Consider the following 19,097-nt stretch of genomic DNA (forward strand, 5'->3'; position numbering starts at 1 on the left):
TATACCTCTCTTAGATCGTCTTTTATGCCGACGTCTCCAAGTTGCGAGAATTGTTGCGTACTTTACCATGATTGGAATTCAACAATGATGATTATTTTAAACAATTCTTCTGATTTGTCTCTGTTTAATGATTATTGCGGGTGTTGATTTGCATCTGAGATTATTTTAAAACTACGCCCTTACTCGGACGCAATTAGACTTTTATATCAACTCAATATTTCTTTAAAACGACCATTCTTGATATTATCAAATTTATAGACTACATTTTATATTTTTTTCTCATGAGAATATTATTATCATGTAAAAGATATTATAATTCTAAGAAAAGGAATGATAAATAATATTTGAAATCTATTTCATAGTCTTTCGAATTCGGAATAAATAACATAAGACAGTATTCTGAAAATTATAATACCTTCAATCCACACGAGCTGCGCCCAATGTTAGGGGACAAAAATAAAGTTTTACTAATAATAACGATGAAGAATCCGAATTTGTCAGGAAAAAACATAAATTCTTAATTCTGGTATTTGTTTTTCCGGACATCGAAGTAAGGATTTAACAATACCCTGGACATTTTGAGGGACAAACTGGGAAAGAAACAAGAAGATCGTGATCTACTCTTATTTACAGCTTCCACGTTTCTCTCGGATGTTTTGCAAGGTACCACAGCATTGTGGCTGTTGCCAATTTCTCTTTCTTGGTGAGATTCTAAATCATGGATGCTTCTCTCAAATAGTGCAATGAAGAAGCCTTCCTTGTCCTCCACAGGGTCCGCCCGAAGCAAATGTTCAGCTTTAAACAGTAGTAAATAGAACGTTAGAAAATGTCCTCCACAGATCAGTTACAACTTACAAGGATCATGTTCTTAATTCTTAAATGCAGGAATTTAGATAACATTCAAATTTCCATTCTAAAGGCAGAAACACTTTCTCGCAATATGTAAAACTTGTAGAGTAGATAAATAAGTCACAAGCAGTGTGTCAGGATCCAATTGAGCACCCTATTGCATTGAGCAGCTTAACCGGTTAACAAAATGGCAAGGGACCTTGTAGAGCTTGGGTGGCTGGTTTCCTTGTTCGAGTATCTAGACTAGTCCCATTAACTTAGAATATCAAGAAACACAAAGCTTTATTAACATGAATGTTATACGCTAGCTATCATTCAGTAAATTAAAACAAAAGCTAACAAATCAAACATGTAATATGGATGGCTTTTATCTCGAGAAAATAATCGATCAGGTCAAATAGTGCAGTGCAACTATTTCCATCTTTGAGTGAATGGTTTGGGATCTAAACTCTATAATTTTTACTCTTTTCATCACTTTATCTCTTAGTAAACCTAATAAACATGTTAAGTGAAAGAGTTTCTAGGATCATCCCAATTTCAACCGCACTGGTAGACTCCAAAACGCAAATAAAATTGCTTTAAAGTTAATTATATCAAAGGCAGAAATCACATATGAATACGAATACTTCAAACAGATATTCTACAGCTTCTCAAGGTGATGGCGTCAGAAGTTAATAACTTGATAGAAAAGTGAATCATAAATCATAAACACTAACATTCTTTAATAACAGGAAGACCACGTCGGGTCCACTGTGGGAATGGTCTGCCCAGTTTAAAACCATGTGAAATAGCAAAGGGAAGAACAGAACCGATCACATCTTCATTCTCGATTTGGTGAATGGAACAGGTGCTATACACAACTCGTTCAACTCCTGGGACTACAGCAACATAACAAATATCAATGTGAAAACAGAATTTCAAGCTTTGACCATTTAAAAGTAAACGACTAAACGCTAATTAGAAACTACAAGACATACATTAATAAGTTGCTCCACAATTTCCGGAAGGTGCAAAGTTTCCTAAAAGTGTCTATGACTGGTAAATTTATACTAAAACAGTTAATGCAATTAAATTTCTACTATTAGTAAAAAAATAGCAAATCATTTCCTTGACAGACTTGTTAGGGCATGAAATGTCATCAACTTCATGATCAAAAGACATCTCTAAATAACTACAAGCACTAGGACTGGCCAATCAACACTCCTACAGTTAAGCAAGTGCAGAATATGTGGGCATAAACTTACAAGATAATGCATGTTCCAGAGCCATTTTCTGGAAGGTAGCAAGTCTTCTTAGCCTTTGCATTTCACCTGGATCAACATGACCTGCAAAAGGAACAGGTATGACGAATAGAAGTCTACACTAAGTTCTAAGTACTACTACTCTACTAGTAAGCAGGTACCTCCTATTTACTCATCTAATTTTGTTAAAATAATCAAGATTCATCTTCCTATAAGTTCCAAGTAAAGAAAACTAGGTTAGTACCAAGATTAACTGAGAGGAAAGTAAACTATGTAAAAACTAGGTTTGTGCCAAGAATGACTGCGAGGAAACTTAAGTACCTATCTAGGTACTTGGTGCCTCTTACAAGAGAAGAGGTAAATATTTAGATACAAAAACCCTCAAGCCTATATACAACAGAAAACAATAACAAGATAAAAACAGACAGGGACCAGCAACCCTGCTTCACCACTTTGTAGACAATTACTGCACCGTGCAAGTGTACGTACACATTCTGCATACTAGGGCATGGCTTGTGAAAGAAGTAAGCAAAATGTACCCGTTTGGTATGACGGAAGCAGGTGATCGAGTCTGTCTACAGCAGTCCCAGATCCAGAACACGAGGGATCTACTAGAATGGCACGAACCTGCAAATTGAGCATCCCTTAGTTTATCATAAAACTGGGGAGTACAAAGAAGCTTCTGGAATTTAGTCGGCTTATCCTCATATTACACAAGTGTAAAACATAATTATTGTCTTTCCTGTACGTACAAGGCTACAAGCCCATATAACTTTGCACATTGTTTTCAAATACTTCATCTAGTTTATATGGTCAAAATATGAAAGACCCTTTTTATGCAACTGCAATGCAACGACATAAGTGACTCTGCCAAGTTTAACTACAAAAAACCAACTGAAAGTTACCTTTGAGTATGACGGGTCTACTGGACTCAACTTTAAGAAGTCCTCGTGCAGAACTTCCACATCTAGATTACAGGTTAAGTCTCCAACAAAGGAATGAAGGAGTAGCAAATGCTAAAAATAAATTTACACAGTGTATTAATGATATAATGTATTACTCGAGCCAAAAATACTTTTGTTTACCGTTATTTTGGATATTAATAGGTGAGTGGGTGTGCATATGCTTGTTTGGCATGCACACAATATATAAAGTGGACACTGAACAGTAGAGCGGTTTACACAATCTATATATACAGTCTGAAAGGATACTAGTAGCACCAGTCTGCTTAATAGTGCATTCTAGAAGTTTAACCCTCTCCTTATTTAATTCACAGGCAATTATCTTCCCCTCCCCTCTCATCAACGCGGCAAGATGAACAGTTTTGTTTCCTGGGGCTGAACATGCATCAAGAACCTTTGGAGAGAAAAATATATAAAATTAAAACACCATAAGCTGCTGTAGACAGCAGAAAAAAGATCACGTATAGCTCAGCCCTGGCTGATAGAAGTCGAACTCACCTCCCATCCTGGTTTAGGATCAAGGGCTACTCCCACCATAGAACTTGCCTTGCCCTAAAGAAGGGGAAAACACTAATCATCTGAAATAATGTAAAAGATACAACAATTGTTTTCTCCTAATGATGTAGGAAAAGGTCATGAAAAATGTTGATAATAGGATTATAGTAATATAACCTTTCAACATTTTATATATTTTAACTATCAACTGGTAATATATAGAAATCATATTACATGGAAGCTAAGAGATTTCCTAACAGAAGAAAACTAATTTTATTCTATGAACAATTCAATACCAATCTAATACCATAATACAAAGAAAAAGAAAACTAATCATTTCAATATTCTACTCCCATAATCTAAAAGATTTCTAATAGTCATACGTAATATAATTAAACTTTGTAACAAATTACAATATATAATAGTACAACAATCTTTTAACATAATACCAGTACTGTTTTGTTTCAAAACTCAAGAATTAGCTAGGTTTGCAAGCATGTTTGCATTTTTAAAATGTATTGAATTCCATTTAATCCAAGTTCAGCAACTTTCCGGTTCTCGAGCTCGATTCTCTTAATTGTTGAATTGAACACTCAACCGTGGATGGTGCAGATAACTACCTCAAACACAGCCCCACAGATACAGAAATGGGACCAAGAAGTGTAAGACATTGCTTTCAACTAATTCTCCTTACTATAAAGTGACACCCAAGCTCAGAGAAATTCCAAGGGGTGTCAATGCCATGCGGAGTTACATGGCATGGCACCCTTGCTAGCACTCTACTGGAGTTGTTGGGATGCCAAAAGTTGGCATCCAATAAAGTTGAGTGCCAACTTAATTTGTGGGTCCAATAACAATAAAATATTAAGTTGTCTTGTTATAATAACTATTGGAACATTTATTAAATAAGGGTGCCAAAAATGATGTGTATAAGAGAAAAAATATATATTTTACATGATGTGCCAAAATTGGCACCCCTTGAAGGGTGTCCAGCCTTTGGAGTTAATTTTAGTCCTTTGGACACGAATACTTTTGAATATTGGAGTACTTGTGACACATGTAATAACCATCGAATGACATGTAACCTTCATTGAGGATAGATATGATTCTTACTTGCAGGAGGACACTACCATTTTTCACCAATTCATGATTGTGCAAATCTGTACCAGGTGGGAGTACCAACAAATCAGGAACCAAGTCATCCTTCTGAACCTGTTGGACAAGAGAACAATCTAATCATATAACAAAATACAAGTCACAATATGGATAGAATATGAAAAATGGAATAGATAAAGAAATCGAGGTAGGAGGCCTGACAGTTAGCCTTCAAAGCAATAGCATTACAAGCAGACAACCCACCGCAAGAGAAATGGAGAAAGGTGGAGCATGGACAATATGTCGGTATATGAAACTCTATGTGGAGACCATTGCACAATCACAAAAAAACATATATACAAAACAATAACTTACATGAAAAAAGACTACCATGCACCTAGTTTGTCAAAATAAATTGGATGCTAAGAGCCATAAAACAGAGTTTATTCAGAATATAGAGCATCTTAAAATTTCTTTGATACGACATAGTACCTATTTACCTGTTCCGTAAAAAAGAATCACATATAGTCTCTAGCAAAAACAGGGATATATTATCCAATTAATTACATAAACATTGAATCGATGAATTCAAAAACTTGCTGTTTGGTATAAATAGAACAGAGTACTGTTTTCCATTCAATTTTCAACAATATGTTATACAAGGTAAAGAAAATGTAAATCATGCATTATAGGCTTATGGCACAAAGCACCAGTGGCATCACTTCTGATACAATAATCCAAGGCAAGTGCGTGGTGTCATCATTCCCGCATTTATTGTTTATATGATGTTAAATTGTAGGTTTTCAATTTATTAGAGAAAGAAAAGTTATAATATCTTAGGATATCTTACATATCTAGGATTTCAGAAATTAGCCGGACGCCTAACATTCAAAAGAAGCAAATTACACAAGCATTAAGGGCTACAAAGTACTCCCATTGTATAGCAAAGAGCCACAGGCACAGTCTTGTTAAATAAGACAAAGTGAGAATATCTATACAAATTAAAATTCAGTTTCCAGGTAGGTGGATGTGGTGCTAGTTGCTACTCAACAGCAAAGGGCAAGAGTTGGTTTTCGACAATAGTTTAAGTACTCACATTAAGTATATATCATTATCCGAAGATATGAAAATATTCTTGGTAATATTAACATCTGATTGTGGCAACGAGTTGCATATTACAGATAGAAGAGAATACCTTGTGACGCTTGCGTAATACCTTCGAGGCAGTTTTCGTATCCAACTTCAGAGTATTCACACGAACATAGCGCGGCTTTGATACATCTGCAGCATTATTAATAAGAATTAGAATGATATGCAACTATCATGGTAGCAGTTCGGATATTCAACTTCTAAAATAGAGATTATAAAACTTAGAGAATAAGTATATTACTAATTGTTAACTACTAACTACAACTCCCTTTGTTTTTTTCTTTGTAATTTGATTTTTCTGCACATAATTTAAAGTGCTTTGACCGCAGAGCTAAATAATTATTTTTATTTTGTTTTGTGAATTAAGTATAAGCTATATATTTTAATTTAGGAAAAAAAATTAATACAATTATTTTAAGTCTATACAGTCAAGCACTGTGAGATGTTTGCAGAAAAGTCAAATGTCAAATAAAAAACAGAGGGAGTATCTTATACTAATCTACTTACTACTTAAAGAGGAGGATTAACTAATCCTGATCTAGATCTATGTGGAAACAACACATAGAAGAAAACATAATTATTTTTTTACGATTCTATCTTTAAATGGGCAAGTGCAGTCCTCATAAATCTCAATGTACGTTATTTTTTGGTTTCTATATCAACATTTAACATAAAGTTAATTAAAATCTTGCAGCTCTAAATTAGCATATCACTTTGTAAAAAACTACATATTCCCCATTATTAATTTATGGTGTTGTACTTGTAATTCTAAAAAAATTAAGAATCATACTTATTTATATTGAATATCAAGTATCAACACCACAACTTATTGATAAAACAAATAAACAATGTTCATATTTAATCATAGCACTGCAACCATCTACCACATATAAAGTGTCTAAGCATGCAACAAATAACCAACCCTGACGAAGAGCCATCAAGTCTTTTACATTCTTCGCCCTGTTTTTCACCAGAATATGAGCAAGAGCTGACAGCAGGGCATCCTTTTTGTGCAGGAGAAACTTTTCAGCATCACCTACTAATGCAACATTCTACGGAGCACAAGAGAAGGCCAATTAAAATATCATCACATCACAAAACCAGCATTGCCACAATTCACAAGTGTAGCAAGTATATATTTGCTTCTGCATAGAAATCAAAATTATTGCAATATCGAAAGAATTCTAAATAGGCTTCTATCCTAGATTAGATCCTTCCAAAAGTTCAGATGTAGCATAAAACTCTAAACCTTTGCAAACTACTATTTAGCAATAATTATCCTGTTAATGAACGTATGCAGGACTTGATAAATTAATTTCAATATGTATTTATTTGTCACCTATCTCCATCTAGGCTCTTGGGGTTCATAACTTCCTTTTGACGAAAAATAAGATTTCCTTGTACAGTCAAGTACAAATGTAAGTTTTGACACAGATGGACCGAACACTTCATATATTCAATATATATAAATCACAAAGATATCTGCAAACAGGCATAGTCGACAAGTCCAACTTAATAAAAACTTGTTTCATCAACTTAAAATTTGCCAATATCATACTTATATAATTCTATCGCAACTGAAAATCTAGCTACCTGGCCAAAGAGGATATCATATGTAATTAAGTACATCAGCGCTTCTTGCTTCTGCAAAAACACAATCCAAAAAAGAAAATAGATGCAATGAGTACAAGTGACTGAAAATTGTACTAAATAAAATGTATCCACTATATTCCTTTATACATTACTAAATATGTATACGAGTAAAGCACACTCTCTTATCATTTATCAACCATGTTGTCATTAATGGTTGATCTTAATACGAATGAGTGTAGGAGCATAGGGTAATTTACTGGCGAAACTTACAAAAAGAGTGTAAAATCCAAAATTTCCCAACCTTGATTCCTCTCTTCGTCAACTCATTGGGAATTATACCCTCTGATTTGATGCCATGCTCACAGTTTGTTCTTATATTTTTGCTCTGTTTTTTATTGGAGCTACTAATCACTGAACTACCGCCAAAATTTTTAAATATTAGATACAATCTATCTGTGCCCTTAATTCTCTTCCTATATTTTTTTAACAAGCAATAGGTCAATAAATTTGTTTAAAGTATTATCTTGATCTCCATGTTGTAACAGAAGCAATTCAGACACTTTATTTTATATTATTTTTACTTAAAATAGTAGAGAGGGCACTCGGAGCTCCATTGTTCATCTCTAAATAATGGTCTTTAAGCCATCCTAACAGATTGATAAACTTTTAGCAAACTGAAATTTCAAGTTCCAAATTTTTTTTAGACTAATGAAAAAAGAAGAAGAATTAGGAGAAAGAAGGCAAAGTTTAATTCTCTTCTCAATTGTCTGTCCAAATATCGAATTCTTACAATCTTCTTAAGGATCAATAAAACATCTGGTCTCTCTATATTGTTAATTATAATGAAAGAACAACCACAGTTAACAGGGTAACAAAAATTTATATTATGAGAACCTGGAAGTACAAAGACACAAAAATTAGAATTGCAGAATCCATACAGACTTTCAAAAACTGCAAAATTAGCTTTTGTAGTTCTTTTGCATTACCTTCCACTTGCTATTCAGTATGACAGAAGATTCCAAAATTTCCTTGATGTATGGAAGACCTGTAGAGCATAAAGATCCATCATGAATCCTTCCGCACCTTTCAATAAATAACGACCACACTCACTCCGACCAAAGTAGTCATTAACAAAAGCATTTTCAGTTCAAATGTACTATAGGAGCATTTTTTTTTCTAATGGAACTTAACCTTTTAGTCAATGTAACACACGAAGCAGCAGCTACAGCTAAATTATCTCCATCTAACTTCTAGTCGATAATAAATATATAGCATATTTCTCATTCCGTACAAGTAAGAAACAAAAATATGAATCCAATACAATGTCCAAGCTTTTCACATAAGCTTAAACTTATCAGATTATTACTATTATTTCTTTAGTCTGGTTTTGTTGACCGATTCACTTTGCTTGAAACTTCGGTCGGAAGTACTTACAAGACAAAATTAACTTATACACCGTCAAAATCTATTAATTTGTCAGATAACAACTTACAACTACAGAGTCACTCCTAGTATAATTAAGGAGTGTTTAAGTTATAGTACTTTAAAAAGCCGTGATCAAATTACACAGCATGTCTTTCAAATAACACCTCCCGACTTAAAAACTGGCCCAAAATGCAGTCTATGTAAGTTGAAATTCAAAAAAATGAAGGATGAACTGGTTTTTTCGACTTACTCTAAAACTTGAATTAAGATTTCACAATGTAGCTTTGTGTTTTTTTAGTCATGAGTTTAAAATTAACAACTGCACGATTCAAACACATAGAAGTAGTAAAACCGATAAATTCTACTAAGTAGACAAAAATTAAAACAGACTAGAAAAACGGCATTTTAGCACACATGAGTGTTTCTATATAGAAAGTGATATCCAGACGCATATTGGTAACCAAATAAACTAAAACCACAATAATCAACTTAAAAATCTAAAATAAAAATAAAAAACATAATTATAAAGAATTAAAAATAAGAAAATTACAGAGAGTTAATTATAATGAGCTTACACTTGAGAGTTTGACAAACTAAAGCAAAAGTAGCTTTTTTATTCCGAACAGAGGGTTTGAAAACAAGTGCTTTAATAGAGCCGACGGCTTGGCGGCGAGCGTCGCCGTCGAGAACAGAGGTTAACACCTTGGCCGCCTCTCTCCGACCAAAAAACGCTGACTTCTCGGCGTTGCTCAGCCGAGCCGTTTTCTTTGGCTTACTGTTGTTAGTGGTCGGCGGCATGTTTATTTTTTGTTTTTGCGTAGTTGAGATGAAGCCGCGGAACAACAGAGGGGGGTATACATGCGTTGTTTTAGTTTGTGGGCTTGCTTGCTTAATTCCCAAAGCCCACCCCAGGCACAATCAAATTAAACAAAATTTTTAACTTCACGTAACATTATTAACTAACCAATTATTTTGGGTCTTGAACGGAGTAAATGGACTTAATTAATAACCTCGCTATATGCCTCCATGAATAAAAAAATTAAGTTTATGTAAACATAGATGAATAATCACCAAAAACTTAAAAAGTATATTTATGATGATGTCTTTCATCTATACTATTTGTACTATTATAAACATGATTTCTTTTTTTCAGTTGGTTAACACTTTCCTAAACAGTATGCTAATACCTTCCAAAATAAAGTTTAATCAAATAAAATTTTATTAAAAAAATCAAGTATCTAATAAAACTACAAACTTTATGAATTCTTATTCAATTTAATATTTAATTGCACTTGACTTCTTTTTTGCCTCTTTTGCAGAAAACCAAATATTTTCAAAATTAATTTTAGTAATTCAAATTATAATATAACAATATAATTAATAAATCAATAAAAAAATAATAAAATAATAAAAAAAAATTAAAAATATATCAATCAATCTATTTATACAATAATGTTATAAGCAAAACATGATTTTGTTTGATTCATTGATTGACACTTTCCAAAAAAATAGGCTAACGTAATAATAAAAAACAGCCTAACGCTTATCATTTTTCATTAAAAAATAAAAATAAAATTCTACGCTAAAGAGCGCGCTAATTCAATGTTTATCTCCAATGTTTATCTCTCACTCTCATTCTCAGCAAAAACACACTTTTCGTTCATGTGCGGACTAAAATTATATATAATTAATTTAAAAAATGTCAATAGATAAGCTATACATCCATTAGTCACCAGAGTTCTGACACAAAGCGCCATTGTCATAGGATTGCTACTAAAAACCTTCTCCATTGATTATTTATATCAAAAACATATTTGGATCACAAAATTAATAAAAAAATTTGAAAAAAATAAGAATAAATAATTAATATTAAAATTAATATCATAAATTTCAAAAACTCGTTTATTTTATTTCATAAGTTACCTTTTATGACAAAAAGTAAATATAATGATAATAAATATTAAAATTAAATCATGCATAACACATGTTATGTGCTATTTTAAGCGTAATAAATCAATAAATAAAAAAATAAAAAAATTTAAAAATTTAAAAATATATCAATCTATCTATCTATACAATAATGTTATAAGCAAAACATGTTTTTGTTTGGTTGATTGATTGACACTTTCCAAAAAAATAGTCTAACGTAATAATAAAAAACAGCCTAACGCTTATCATTTTTCATTAAAAAATAAAAATAAAATTCTATGCTAAAGAGCACGCTAATTCAATGTTTATCTCTCACTCTCACTCTCAGCAAAAACACACTTTTCGTTCATGTGCGGACTAAAATTATATATAATTAATTTAAAAAATGTCAATAGATAAGCTATACATCCATTAGTCACCAAAGCACCATTGTCACAGGATTGCTACTAAAAACCTTCTCCATTGATTATTTATATCAAAAATATATTTGGATCACAAAATTAATAAAAAAATTTGAAAAAAATAAGAATAAATAATTAATATTAAAATTAATATCATAAATTTCAAAAACTCGTTTATTTTATTTCATAAGTTACCTTTTATGACAAAAAGTAAATATAATGATAATAAATATTAAAATTCAATCATGCATAACACATGTTATGTGCTATTTTAAGCGTAATAGGTTATGATTGGTTGTTTGGTTAATATCTTCCTAAAAAATAGTTAACAAGACTTCCAAAAATATTATTAATATTAAAAATAAGAAAAAACATGTATCTTTGACTCTTTTAAAATTAATTCAAATTTTAATTTTTTCCGAATCGTAAACCAAATAATCCCATAATCAATTAGTTGTTAATAGTTAATAAACATGAGATGAAACAAATGATATATTTAAAAATTAAATTAAAAATACATGAAATTGAAAAAAACACAAAATTTGCATTCTGTTACGGTCTTATATAGGCTAACATGAAATAGGATTCCTTATGTTGAAAAAAGTTTCCTTTTGTTTAAGAAACACATATAATTTAAAAATGAATGTTTTCGAAATAAAAAGAAAATTTGAATTAAAGGTATATACACTAAAAATTTAGTTATAACAAGACTTTCAAAAATATTATTAATATTATAAATAAGAAAAAATATGTATCTTTGACTCTTTTAAAATTAATGCAAATTTTAATTCTCTCCGAGTCGAAAACCAAATGATCCCATAATCAATTAATTCTTAATAATTAAAACACAAGAGATGAAACAAATGCTATATTTAAAAATCAAATTAAAAATACAAGAAATTAAAAAAAATACAAAACTTGCATTCTCTCACGATCTTATATAGGCCAACATGAAATAAGATTTCTTATGTTGAAATAAGTTTCTTTTGTTTAAGAAACACAAATAACTTAAAAATGAATGTTTTTGAAGTAAAAAGAAAATTTGAATTTAAGGTTTGTACACTAAAATTTTAGTTATAAAATAAAAAATTTATGATGTAAGTATTAAAATATTAGTAGTTGTGTCACATTTTTAATATCTTTCTATTTTAAAATATAGTATTGATATGTTATGTTATTATTAAATTTTAAAATATATATATTAGAATCGTTATATTCAATATGAATAATATTTTAAAACTTAATATTTTTAAATATTCAAATTTGAATCCGTCAAAAGTATAATATAAAAAATATTTGTATAATTAATTTCAATAATACATAATTATTATTATATTTAATTATCTTTTATAATTATTTTATTTTTACAAAAAATATTATATAAATAATAATATTATGTTATAATCAGCCCGTGCATCGCACGAGTTATAGGGTAGTATAAAATTGAAAGTACACACCCATGGGGTGAATAAATATTAAGGAAAATTAATTACGCTTTAAATAATATAATTTAAATTTAATCTTCAAAACAATCCAGTAATTGAAGTTTAGAGTGAAAAAAAAACTACTCGTAATTTATCTCAACATAAAAATTTTATATCATCCATTATTTGTCTTAAAAGATTATATACGAGGGGTATTTATAGGCTTAGACAATAACCCAAACCCAACAGAATTACAAGAGAAATTCAATATCAGCTTGAATTAGCCAATATCTAAAACCTTCCGGGAAACAAATTTAAAAACCAAATCCGAATAGAAAAAAGATAAAAACCAAATCCAAATAGGATAATAAAATCTCAAGTGCTTAAAATAAGAAAAATCATTTCAAGTGAAAGGTAAAAAACTTGCAAGCAAAATTCTAATTAATAATTATATAATAATCAGCTACTTGTCCAACTCCATGCATAATTCATTTATTCCTTGTTATCCAAGTAATCTTCATAACCCATGTATGCGTCCTCTCTAACTCAACATCACAACAAGTACATATAACCAAATCTCAATTAACATATTCATTCCTTGATCCTCATCATTCTCCTCTCCTTTGAAAAAAACTCTTCCTCGAGTTCTAAAGTATTTAAGAATAAGCATACAACGAGATGATTTCTCGTAGAACTTGAAAGGCTTAAAATTCAATTCCATCAGCAATATTTTTGGAAGTAAACTGGAAAGAATAAGATATTTTTATGAGATAAGTGCATTCAACAAATTCTCTACCCCTAGGAAATCAATGTGTTCCACTAGGATGATGTTGTTTTTCTTGTACACGACCTCTTTAGTTTCGAACTTCTCCTTTAGTATCTCTTTTCCTTCGATAATGTCGTCACGCACAAATTTAGGAGATGCATTTATCCGATTTTTTTCAACAACCAAAACTTTCTCAACGTGTAACTTTCTTTCTTCATGCTTCTCTATTATAGCTTTCTTTAGAACTTGTTTCTCCTTTTCATCGAAACATGGGGCAGTTGAAATATGTAAAATCGTACACGCAACATTATTCTCCACAATAATGATATCTTCTTCTAGAGTTTCTTTTGCAAGATCAAGCTCGTAAAAAGAAGAGTTCAGTTTCTCGTCTTGCTCCTCTTGTTGATAAGATTCAAATTCCAAATCAAGGTTACATATATCATTAAACGAGATATATGAACTTGATTTAACCTATCGATAAATAGGCAAATTCAATCCACGAATAAATCTTCCAATTTTCATTATTTCAGTCTCCTCCAAGTCACAAATAAGGCGCAATCTATCAAATTCAGAAGTATACTTAGAAACACTCATAATACCTTGACACATGGATGTCATCTTCATTATGCATTCTAATTTATAATCCAAAGGAATATATTGTGAACGAAGTTTCTTCTTCAAAGATGTCCAAGTCATAATCTTTTTTTCAGATCTAACTCTTTTTGCGGTTAGATTATCAAACCGCAAGCCTGCTTTCTTTGTAAGTTTAAGTGCTGTCATCTTGAATATTTTCATCTCAGTCCAACCTGTATAAGCAGAAATCTTGTCAACTTGGGAAACCATTCAACAAAATCTTTTGTGCTACCCAGACCTGTAAAATAACGAAGCTCTATGTCGGGATCATAGATAGGGATCATAGATATCATCACTATCTTTCACCTTAAGTAAAATTTTACCCAATGCATCAAACATTGACTCCGTTGAATTAACAAGACTTTGAGTACGTATTTATCAATCTTATCCAATTTTTCAAGTAATTTTATGAGCAATTCATCTGAAGCCATAAGAAAAAAAAACTGTGAACAGTACCCGTGAACAGTGCCGATGAAAAGTAACCGTGAACAGTAATCGTGAACAATCCCCTCATATATAGTACTTGTGAATAGTAACTCGTGAAAAGTAATTTTTTTCGAAACCTAGATCTCCCAACAATTAATAAATTGGAGAAAAAACCTTAGTTCTTGATGCCAAATTGATGTGGATTTCTCCACACAAAAAACAAGAAGAAAAAAGATAAGAGAAGAAAATGATATTTTAAAAGTACACAATCAATCCAGAAATGTGAACTTTGAATCTCAAATTGCTTAGATCAACCCAAAAACTAAGTAATTCGAATTTAACCATCAAAACAATCTAGTAATTGAAGTTTAGAGGGAAGAAAAAGTACTAATAGTTTATCTCAACACAAAATTTTTATATCACCCATTGTATGTCTTAAAAGATTACATAAGAGGGGTATTTATAGTCTTAGACAATAACCCAAACCCAACAGGAATCCAAGAGAAATTCAATATCGGCTTGAATTAGCCAATTCCTGAATCCTTCCAGGAAACAAATATAAAAATCAAATCTGAATAGGAAAAAAAAAAGATAAAAACCAAATTCAAATAGGAAAATAAAAATTTTAAGTGTTTAAAACAAGAAAAATCCTTTCAAGTAAAAGGTAAAAACTTGCAAGCAAAATTCTAATTAATAATTATATAATAATTAGCTACTTGTCCAACCCCATGCATAACTCATTTATTCCTTGTTGTCCAAGTAAACTTCATAACTCATATTTGCGTCCTCTCCAATTCAACATCACAACAAGTACACATAGCCAAATCTCAATTAGCATATTAATTCATTAATCCTCATCAAGAAGTCAAGCACATATAGAGAAATAGAGATGTCGACAAGTCAAGACGCATGTAGAGAAGTGGAGATATCGACAAGTCATTTACAAATATAGGGAAATAGAGATATCGACAAGCCATTTACACATGTAGAGAAGTGAAGACATCGGCAAGTCATTCTACATCGTGATACAGACATCTGTATACATTTTGAAAGATTTCGATAACAGCTTCAATTCCATGATACAACTTTCATGAAGATTCAAGGTTATTAGTCAACAAACTGTTTTATCATTAAAATGAAAGACTACAAATGCATCTTGAAGAATGCAAGATCAAGGGCCAAGATGAACTGGACAAAGGAATGTAGCATACCCGAAAGATTGTATGCAGATATGCAGTACTTGAAATAAAAATAGACAAAATAGCTTTAAAAATTGTGTTAGTCTATTTTAGTGTTATCTATGTAAACTGTGCATGTTAGTCTATAAAACATGTCACGGGTCCTTTGTTCAGAAGTAACAAAAGCAATCTAGAATTTGTTGTATTCTCTCAAGAAGTAGCTAAGTTCTTTGATATTCAAGAACTTGGATTTGTAGCATAACCTATATGATTTTGAATAAAGATCAATTGAGTTTTGATAATTACTTCATTATCTATTACAGTTAGTTAATTATCACTTCAAACACATCTTAACTGTTAAGTTCAAGAAAAACATCAACATTTAAATTGATTTTCTTGGAAATAATTTATAAGTTTTTAAGTAAAAATCAAGAAACGCACATTCACACTCCTTCTGTATGCATTTCATACCTAACAAGTGGTATAAGAGCAAAATCTGAAATTAAACAGATTAGATCTTGGAAGTATGAGTGCACAAAATTTTATCAGTATCAAGAAACGTATATTTGACAAAGGTAACTACACTATGTGGAAAAACAAGATGATATTGTTCATCAGGATGACTCATCCACTGCACTTTGAGATTCTCTAGTATGGACCCTTTATTCTTATGATAAGGGTACCTAAAGCAACTCAAGATGATGTCCTGGCCAATATGCTCCAAAAGATCCATCTACATATCCTGAGTCAGAGAAAGAGAATGTCTCACTTGACAGTAACTTGCAACTCATTTTGATGAGTCTCTTGATAATGTTATGTACAATAACATTATCAATTGTGAGTCATCTAAGCAAATCTGTGAGAAGATAGAGATTTTATGCGAATGTACTGAAGAAGTAAGATCAAACCAAAAGCATAATACCCCAACTGTTTTACATAATAGTTACTTGAAAAAAATTGCAAATATACGGCTTGCAACCAAAAGCGATCACATCTGCAACTTTGCTGAAAAAGGACTGAATTTTTCTATTGCAATTGAGGGTGTATCGGGTTGCAGCGGGTTACACAGTCGTATTTTTGTAAAAAAAATCGCATTTTTAGAATTAAAATTTTTAAAAATCATTTTTTTACAAAAAAAAATCAAAAATAAAAAACGTATTTTTGAAAAAACCTGGAGTTTTAATTCATTAAATAGGTTTATATCAAAATATCCATCGAACTCGTTAAATTATATTAAGTAGCTATTCAATCTCCACGGCGACTCATTTAAACCACTAAAATACTAGTATATATCACTCTGTTAGATTTTTTAAATTTTTTTTAGCTTAAGAGTTGTGCTGGCCAGTGACGTGTATTTCTTTGATTAGTTGGCACCTGGCAACTAATACATTTGATTGAATTACAAACATGATGTCGTGTATGTATATATATCAGACCTATATCTTTTATGATTGTTATGGTTTATCAGGGAAATTTGAGTGCCTCACTCTCATCTGTATATATCTGTTTAATTGGTCCTAAAATTATCGTTATCTTCACGAGTAAAATAAAAGCCCCATATCCGCTATATCAAACTCTGCATTAGTAAAGTGGGAGTGTAGTTGGGTGATCTGCAATTGCAGTATTAATTTGAGTAAAATTTAATAGAGAGATGAAAAAATATGTCCTTTCAGTTGGTACTCTTGTGAAAAAAATTTGTATCTTGAGTAATTGAAGTCATGGATCAAAGAAAACTTAAAAAAATGAATGATTCTTTTGAAAGATTAGTGATGTAGCTTCAATCGCATACTACAACCATATATGATTTTACCTTTTTTTTAAAAAAGGGAATGGATTTTGATCGGGTTTAGGTGTGTATATATTTCACGCACTTTGGGTTTTTTCCTGTTAGAAATTCTATTTTTTATATTTTTTTTAATATCCCTGATGACATGTTAAATGTTTAGTTGTAATTATATTTTTATTTTTTATCTCAATTCTACATGTCTGGCAGCTCAACAAAAATATACGTTACTAATTACAAAATTTTGAAGTTAACGTTTTCCGTTAAATTTTTTTTAAAAATGTAACGGAGTAATATATACTAGTATTTTAGTGATTTAAATGAGTTGTCGTAAAGATTGAGTAGCTACTTGATACTCCCTCCGTCCCAGTGAGTTGTTTACGTTCACTGTTTGCAAGTATTTCGAGGTTTCAATAAAGTATAGTTTCATTATGTTTTTTTTTTAAAAAAATCAGAATAAAAGTTTAAACATGAAACTTTTTTTCAGATTTAAAAAAAAATATTATGGAAGTATACTTTAAATAAGCATTGTAAAGTGTGTCGAAAAGTAGCGTAAATAATCCAGTGAGACTGAGGGAGTACATTTTAACGAGTTCGGTGGGCACTTTGATATAAAACCCTTCATTAAATAAGACACTTATTCCAATATTTTTTGTTTTTTTGGAAAAAATATGAATACCTTTTCGATTATAAATTATCAATCACCAATCAATATATATATATATATATTTATATAAAGGAGAAGACGAGAGCGTTTAGGTGGCGCATCTCAAATTGTCTCATTCTGTTTTTCTAATTTTCTCAATTTTTTGAGTTAATAAATATCAAAAACTACAATTACATTGTATTCTTCTAAATATATTATCATCACTCGTAATATTCTCCTAAAATTTCTATAAAAAATTTCATTAAGATTTTTGAAATCAACTTATCATTATATTCCTCCTACAACTTCTACTTTCTATTGAAATCAACTTACCATCTTGATATTCTTATAAATTTCGTTTTTACTACAATTTCTTCGCTTTCCCCCAAAAATCAACTTACTATATATTATTATTTAATCTATGAACTATTATAAATACGAATATCTAAAAATATTTATCATCATCATAATATTCTTCTAAAGTTTATAAAACATCTTCCATTTAGATTTTTTAAATCAACTTTGCCATCATAATATTATCCAAAAACTTCTACTTTATATTTAAATCAACTTACAATCTTCATATTTTTCTAAATATCCTTTTTAATATCATTTCTCCTATTTTTCTTAAAATTAACTTATCATATTATATTTTTCTGATTTTTTTTTTAATTTTTAGCCTATGAAATATTATAAAGGCAAGTATCTATAAATATGTTTTCTCAATATTTTTTGAAATCTTTATATAAGTATGTTATATATTATATATGTTATAGTAGAGTAGAACACGAGCACGGACGCCTCTTATATATATTGTCGTAATTTTCTCAAATTTTTATATTATTAAATTGAAAAAAATATTACATTGATTATTGACTAATGAATAATATAATTTTATGATATTATATTTATGAATGATGAAAAACGACTCACTGGAGTAAACATGTTTAACAAGAAAACAACCTTTTAAACTTTATGATTTATTATATTTATTGATTATTCATAATTTTTATAATAATAAAAATTAGATACAAAATATATAAAAGAAACAAATTAAAACATTATTTTAGAATGCAGTTGCAAAACACGGCTAAGTAAACTA

At 30.4% G+C, this 19,097-nt stretch overlaps 1 protein-coding gene across 2 annotated transcripts; it reads right to left on the bottom strand.

The window, feature by feature from the left end:
• Positions 1-397: 397 nt before the first annotated feature.
• Positions 398-9,727, bottom strand: LOC141667214 (25S rRNA (cytosine-C(5))-methyltransferase NSUN5). Of its 2 annotated transcripts, XM_074473615.1 has the most exons (13): positions 9,385-9,724; positions 8,371-8,429; positions 7,385-7,435; positions 6,714-6,843; positions 5,838-5,923; positions 4,661-4,759; positions 3,551-3,604; positions 3,302-3,446; positions 2,996-3,057; positions 2,630-2,717; positions 2,094-2,174; positions 1,566-1,727; positions 398-795 (listed from the first exon to the last, which is right to left on the bottom strand). In XM_074473615.1, exons 1-13 carry the CDS (start codon positions 9,605-9,607, stop codon positions 518-520), a joined length of 1,518 nt encoding a protein of 505 aa, XP_074329716.1. In that variant the 5' UTR covers positions 9,608-9,724; the 3' UTR covers positions 398-517. The 2 variants fall into 2 exon arrangements, with proteins under 2 accessions (XP_074329716.1, XP_074329717.1); XM_074473616.1 differs by lacking the exon at positions 1,566-1,727 and having other exon boundaries at positions 9,385-9,727.
• Positions 9,728-19,097: the final 9,370 nt, after the last annotated feature.

The sequence above is a fragment of the Apium graveolens genome, chromosome 6 (assembly GCF_009905375.1).
Source record: "Apium graveolens cultivar Ventura chromosome 6, ASM990537v1, whole genome shotgun sequence".
NCBI classification, from domain to species: domain Eukaryota; kingdom Viridiplantae; phylum Streptophyta; class Magnoliopsida; order Apiales; family Apiaceae; genus Apium; species Apium graveolens.

What these genes read in the sequence shown, in the direction of transcription:
- LOC141667214 (XM_074473615.1), bottom strand. Translation starts at nt 9,607, where the DNA reads ATGCCGCCGACCACTAACAACAGTAAGCCAAAGAAAACGGCTCGGCTG. An exon ending in TACTGAATAGCAAGTGGAAG is followed by an intron (nt 7,436 to 8,370) that starts GTAATGCAAAAG and finishes GTGTTTTTGCAG; the next exon opens with AAGCAAGAAGCGCTGATGTA. An exon ending in ATGATATCCTCTTTGGCCAG is followed by an intron (nt 6,844 to 7,384) that starts GTAGCTAGATTT and finishes TGTGCTCCGTAG; the next exon opens with AATGTTGCATTAGTAGGTGA.